Raw genomic sequence first — 7,308 nt, 5'->3', positions numbered from 1 at the left:
TGTCCAGTTTGTTCTTATCAGACACCTTAATGTTACCACCCCAACAGACCACAGCGTAAAAAATGACACTCGCCACAACGGATTTATAGAACATCCGCAGAATGGTATTACAGACATTAAAAGACTCGAGCCTTCGAAGAAAGTACAACCGACTCTGTCCTTTCTTGTAGAGTGCCGTTGTGTTAAGTGACCAGTCAAGTTTGTTGTCCAGATTCTGTCTCTCATAGTGAAAATGCACCTATGCTAAAAATTCTAGACCCCCTCCATGATTTCTAAGTAAGAGAACTTGCAAAATTACAGGGAGATCATATACTTATTGACCTCACTGTATAGATTCCTAAATTACTATAAGACAAAAGACAGGGTTATGCCACCCATACAATATTAGCAGTGCAAGAACAGAGAGTGTTAAAGCATAGGTCATCAAACAATACATTTCATTTACAGAAAATCCGAAAGTGTTTTAAAAAAAATCCACAAATATGATTATGATTTCTGTAAAAAGCCAGGCATAAGGCAGGAAGACACTCTAAATAGGAAGTTAGTGCATTTTCACTTAGTGACACCTAATGGCAGTCAGAACAAATGATAAAAGTTTTTAATATATATATTTTTGAAGGTTGGAAGAAACATGAGGACCAAAACCACACAGACATGGAGAGAAAATGTGAAACCTTAAGCAGACAGTAACAGACAGTAAACTGGGCTATGCCATCCAAGATTTAGTTTGCACAAAAAATGCACACTATCTCTCACTTAAAGAATGATGTTGCTGTAGTGCTCTCTGGTTAAAAGTGACACATTTTTTTAAAGTGACATCTTGTCAAGTGACATAAAATGTAATTTATACACAGATTTTTTTTTTTTTCCTTTTAAAGCTACTTTGTGACAAGGTCCATTGTCAAAAGAGCTAAACAAAAAAACTGAATCTAATTTGAATCAAATGTATAACAAGGACATACTGCAAATGTGTGCAAGGCAGCAGCTTCCTTCAGTGCGAGTGGCAATTAGTGTCTGATCCTCTCGGCACACAGGGACATCCAGCACACACTGGTCAGGATCACATTCTACAAAGAAAGTAGTCACTGTATATATAGAGAGTAATCACACACACACACACACACACACACACACATACATACACAAGCACAGGGCGTGCTCATACATGCACACATACACACATATATTGTTAACACGTGTTAACACGTTATGTTATTCTTACCGCATGTATATTCTGGACAACATGAATCATTTCGGAAGTATGACACCATCCTCTGTCCAATTTTACAGTCTATCAAAGTGGTCTCACATGCACTTTGATTACACACTGAAATTAAATAGTACAAGTATTGAAAGTTAGTAATAAACAAGCAAGTGCTAATATATATTAAGTCAACAGATTGACCATATTAATCACTGCAATCCATTCCAATTCCATCCTTATCTTGCAAGTTAGTACAGTAGAACCTCGAATTGCGAGTAACATGATTTCTGAGTGTTCCGCAAAACGAGCAAAGATTATTAATAAATTTAGACTTGAACAAAGTCTTGGTTTATGACTACCGAGTATCATGTAGCACGCATGCACTTCCTGTTTTGACGCCAAGCACCATGTGATCACAACTAAGCCAATGTTTTTTTCTCTTGTGATGCAAAATTGTGGGTAATCATCCGTGCACGCGTGTACTGTTTACTATAATACTGTGACCACGTGTGTGCGATTCGTTGTGTTGCGCGACGCAGAGAAATTTTATTATTAAAAAAAAAACCTTTGGTTGAGCGCAGAGCGGAGTGAACAAACTCGCTCTCGTGCACTAATGTTAGCAAAGTTCGGCGCCTCATGGACAGGGCAGAGCAAAAAAAAAAAACAAAAAAAAACGCCTGAGCGGAGGTACAGGAAAGATACATGGCGGAGGCAGAGAAATCTGTAATCAGGTAATCTGACACAGATTCTCACACACACAAACAGGGTAATCACACACACAGTCCCCACCTACTTTTACCTTCACAGACACACAGCACACTCACACACACAGACCCATCCACAGACACACACACTCTTTCTCTCTGCTCTACACAGAAACACTGCTCTGTCGTGATTCTTTTCAGATTCAGGTGCAGGTTTATTTAAATCTTATTTAATTATTATTATTACAGCTCAAGGAGCAACATGTTTGTGCACTTTCTAAAGATTTTAGTTCTGTTTTTAAATAAAGGGTTGGAAATTAATGCTTCTCTTTCTCTTATTCCACAGATTATTCGATTATTAAAATAATCGTTCATTGCAGCCCTACACACACACACACCTACTCCCCTGCTCCTCTCGCCTTCTCAAACACACACACACTCTCTTTAATAAAAAAACACTGCTCTGTCGCAATTTTTTTCAAAGGTAAAATGCTGGTTAATTTGTTTTTTATTTTTACTTTACAGCAGCGATTCCATGATTATGCACTCACGTGAAATCCACGTGAGTGTCATTAGCGATGTTCCTCAATAATTTTCCAATAAAACAATCTTTCCGTTATTATGTGTGTGTATATGTGTGGGTAATCAAACACACACACACACTTCACACTCAAACAGAAACACTTATTTGTCGGATTTATTTTTACTTCACGTGCAGGTAAATCTGTTAATTTGTACTTTATATTTTGTATTACTGCTATGACAAAATTAGAAAGCCCACTAAAACTCTACATTAGTATAGTAAAAGCTTGAAAAAGAAACATTTCATACATATTACATTTTATGCTATTAGAAGACAAACTATGTTAAACAAATACATTAACGAAAATGTTTTCAGGACTAAGTATCTTACACTTGGTACAATGTTGGATGGCTTTTCCTGCAAATGCCTGTTTATTTTGAAAATAAACACAATCCTTATTACTTATAAGCCTCGTCTTTTATGGTTATGATTCACAAACTATTTATTTTGTCTGTGGAAGTAGTTCTGGTACATTTTAGGGATGTGTGTAACTCACCACAGACTCTTTGGATGCAGCAGCTGTTGTCATCTGTCAGGCTAATGCTGATCTCACCTGCTCGTGTGCAGACTGGCTGAGGAATGTCACTGCACTCAAACTCTACAGGCACAATGCCATCACTTTCACACCGATACATACAGCATCCATTCACAGATGCCTTCCAAATCTCACCCAAGGCACGGGGAGATCCAAAACTGTCAGTACAGGCTGCAGAATAAAAACAAATATAAAACACCCCTTGTCAATATAGAAAGATAGATACAAAGAAACAAAATAAAGTCAACAAGGAGAAAGACAGAGGAGGATACACCCAACAAACCACCACCACTACCATAATTAACAACAACAATATTAATATAAAATAACTGAGCAGAGAAACAGAAAGTAAAATAGGTCAATGTAAAAGTCATAATTAAGGCATCGTAAATTTCACTAAAACATTGATATTTACATTAAATTATAAAGTGCAGATATTGTTTTTTTTTCAACCTTTTTACATGTATTAATACAGCATATACAGTGCATTCGGAAAGTATTCACAGCGCATCACTTTTTCCACTTTATGTCACAGCCTTATTCTTAAATGGATTAAATTCATTTTATTTCCTCAGAATTCTACACACAACACCCCATAATGACAACATGAAAAAAGTTTACTTGAGATTTTTGCAAATGTATTAAAAATAAGACAATTGAGAAACACATGTACATACAAAAGTATTCCTAGCATTTGCAAAATTGACCTCAGGCGCATCCTGTTTCCCCTGATCATCCTTAAGATGTTTCTGCAGCTTAAAACCAATCAGCCCTATATGGTAGAGTGGCCAGAGAGTCTCATCAATTTTGTTTCTCATGGTCTAGGAGTCCTTCTAGTGCCTTTCGGCAAACTCCAGGCGGGCTGTCATGTGCCTTTTACTAAGGTGTGGCTTCTGTCTGGCCACTTTACCATATTGGCCTGATTGGTGGATTGCTGCAGGAATGGTTGTTCTTCTGGAAGTTTCTCCTATCTCCACAGAGGACCTCTGGAGCTCTGACAGAGGGACCATCGGGTACTTGGTCACCTCCTTGACTAAGGCCCTTCTCCCCTGAACACTCAGTTTAGATACCTGGCCAGCTCTAGTAAGAGTTCTAGTGGTTTCAAACTTCTTCCACTTATGGATGATGGAGGCCACTGTGCTTATTAGGACCTTTAAAGCAGCTGAAATTTTTCTGTAACCTTCCCCAGATTTGTGCCTCAAGACAATCATGTCTCAGAGTTCTATAGACAATTCCGTTGAGTTCATGCTTGGTTTGTGCTCTGACATGAACTTTCAACTGTGGGACCTTATACAGACAGGTGTGTGCCTTTCCAAATCATGTCCAATCAGCTAAATTTACCACAAGTGGGCTCCAATTAAGCTGCAGAAACATCTCAAGAATGATCAGTGGAAACAGGATGCGCCTGTTTGGAAAAAAGTGATGCGCTGTGAATACTTTCCGGATGCACTGTAAATATTGTTTAAATAATATAATGTAATATTCAAAATATTTCTTAAAACAATGATGTAAACTGTTTTTTTTTTTTTTTTTTTTTTTTTTTGCCCCTTAAAAACAAAACAAAAACATACCACACATTACAGGCGAGACGCAGAGGGCAGAGTATGGTCGATGTAGTAAAGTTCCCTCTGAACATATACATCCCTCAGAAATGCCCGAACACTGTACTGCATCATACTCCATCTCCTTATTAGGACATGAAGGAGCTGTGCAAGCAGGCAGACATGCCTGGTATTGCAATGTCCCAGGACACACAAATGCTTTAAAAAAAAATCACACAAGAGAATTCACCAAAAATACTTTCTAATTTTCTTTTTTTTTGCTTAAATTTCACTCTTATTATTTTACAGTGTACAACATATTTAAACAAATATTTGGCATTAGATTTTTCTTTTTATGCATGAAATGCATGAACAATTTTTCCTATTGTTGTTGTTAAAATAGTAATCTGTTATTTATACAAAACTTGTACACAGAGAAAAAAAAATTGCATCCTGATTTTCAAAAATTTAGAGGTTTGAGGTTTGAGTAATACACTTGAGAAACTTTCAAAACTCTTAGTACTCTCTGGAATTTCTTTTTTTTTTTTTTTTTGGTAAAAATTTAAATGATGTCACATTTGGGCTTTCTGATTTTAATTGTGTTTGTGTGTTTAAACATACGGCAGTATTCTGGGCTTCTCCACTCTATACAGATGTTGAATTTGTGGCAGGAGGCAACATATGCAGCAAGAGCCACGCAAGGGTTATTCACATATTCTGCATCGCGTACCCATATTTCACAAAATACAGCTGGCGGAACCTAACACACACACACACACACACACGTTTACAAACACACCCAAAGGCATATTATAACATTTCACTCTTATATTGGTTAGAAAGGTCATTAAACTTTGCATTGTTCATGTTACATACATAAGAATGACAGGCAGTGAAAGTGAGGTTGTTGAGCATGTTGAGGCAGTCAGAACAGTCGCTTGTAGAGCAATTAACTTTCCGCCTCCTACTCTGGCTAACATAAATTGTGGTGTTGGGAATCTGCCAGCTATCAATGAAAACAGCTGGATCTTCATGATCATCCACTACAGTACCATTAGGTAAAATCAAATCATTTAGTGAATTACCATCACAACAACCTATGTGAAGAGCAGAGAGAGAGAGAGAGAGAGAGAGAGAGAGAGAGAGGGATTTATTGATTAACTGTTTCTGTATGTATTTCAATAGTTTTAATGAAAATGCATTACAATGATCTTGATTCAGATTTTTGTAAAGATTAAGCTGCATACCACACAACCCCATGGTGGAGACCTTGTTGTCATTAGTCTCTGTTTCAATTACCATCATGCCTGTGCTGTGAAACCACTGGATTTTCAGGCCAGCAGGAGTCCAAATTAGATACATGTTACCTGTATCTAAAACCTTAAAACCATATTTTTTTAAACGTGGCTTTACATACCTAGAGTTGACATATACCTATAAAAAACAAGAGACATATGTATTAATTTAGTCCTGCTTTTAATGCTCTTTAGCCCCACCCATATAAATTAATGATTGAACAATTTTAAAAATCATTTTATTATATAAATCGGATTGTGACACGCCAATGAGCCTATGTGTACTATACATTTGTTATTATGCATAAGAAAGAGATTACATTTGCTGACTTAAGTATTCTAGCTTGATCAGTGTGTTATGTAAGTGGATGGATAGCATAGTAGTGATGGATCGTTCATAAACGATTCATTCTTTTAAATGGATCTTTAACATGACTCAGATGAACGAGTAGTCTCGGAGAGTGATTCGTTCATTTTCTATTGCATGCGCAAAGCATCGCAAATTCTCTGTATGTTATATACAGGAAATGTCTCGGGTTACTTTGCTCCAACCCTGTTCCCTGAAAAGGTGGAAACGAGATGCTGCGTGAAAATGCTATGGGAACATCTTTTCATGTTGCCGGTTGTGAAGCATGTGTGTATCAAACATGCCAAATTTTGGCTTATATAACCTCGGTCAGGTGACGTCATCTGATGAGATGCACCTGCAAGTTATAAATAGGAGTAAACCAGAAACATTCCTCAGATCGATTTTTTCTAAAGGGACATCCGGTCACGCAGGCAGTGCGGGATTGGAGCGCAGCATCTCGTTCCCGCCTTTTCAGGGAACAGGGTCACAGCAAGGCTACATTCGATGCTGTGTGAAAATGCTATGGGAACGGGAATACCAACACCGCTGCACTGCAAGTGTCTGGACCCCCAGGTAGTGTAGCATGTGTGCACAAAGGCTGAGGAGGTCTCAGAACTATCTCTGCGAAGCTGACTCGAGGACCCGTGAGCCTGAAGTAGCAGCAACATCCAGGCTATAAAATCTAACAAATGTGTGCAGAGAGGACCAACCTGCCGCGGTTGCACACTTGCTGCAGGGGAACACCTCTCGCCAAAGCGATGGATGAAGCAATCCCCCTGGTTAAATGAGACCTAATACCTAGAATTGAAGCGAGCCCACGTGCCTCATAGGAGAGGGCAATAGCATCTCTCACCCAGTGTGACAGAGTCTGTGTAGTGGCGGCCGCCCCCCGTTTGCGGCCGCCATAGCATATAAAGAGTTGCTCTGACTCATGCCACTGGCCGGTGCGGTGGACGTAAATCTGTAGAGCATGTACTGGACACAGTAGGTGAAGTCTCTCCTGCTCCGGAGCTGTAAAAGGCGGAGGACAGAAGGCTTCAAGAACAACAGAGTGCATGGTTGAGAATGGAACTTTCGGAAGATAGTTCTGGTGAGGA

General features: G+C 38.6%; 1 protein-coding gene across 1 annotated transcript in view; it reads right to left on the bottom strand.

The window, feature by feature from the left end:
• The window catches only part of otog (otogelin), a 135,962-nt gene that overhangs the window by 46,989 nt on the left and 81,665 nt on the right, over positions 1–7,308 (bottom strand). Inside the window, exons 41-47 of the mRNA XM_053491571.1 lie at positions 5,815–6,001; positions 5,444–5,664; positions 5,189–5,327; positions 4,598–4,786; positions 2,988–3,197; positions 1,223–1,327; positions 963–1,067 (exon numbers count right to left, since the gene is read on the bottom strand). Coding sequence (XP_053347546.1) covers positions 963–1,067; positions 1,223–1,327; positions 2,988–3,197; positions 4,598–4,786; positions 5,189–5,327; positions 5,444–5,664; positions 5,815–6,001 — 1,156 coding nt within the window. The remainder of the gene's footprint in view (positions 1–962; positions 1,068–1,222; positions 1,328–2,987; positions 3,198–4,597; positions 4,787–5,188; positions 5,328–5,443; positions 5,665–5,814; positions 6,002–7,308) is intronic.

Source organism: Clarias gariepinus, chromosome 3 (genome assembly GCF_024256425.1).
Source record: "Clarias gariepinus isolate MV-2021 ecotype Netherlands chromosome 3, CGAR_prim_01v2, whole genome shotgun sequence".
NCBI lineage: Eukaryota > Metazoa > Chordata > Actinopteri > Siluriformes > Clariidae > Clarias > Clarias gariepinus.
Note: the sequence above shows the minus strand (reverse complement) of the source record. Positions and strands in the feature narration are given on the sequence as shown.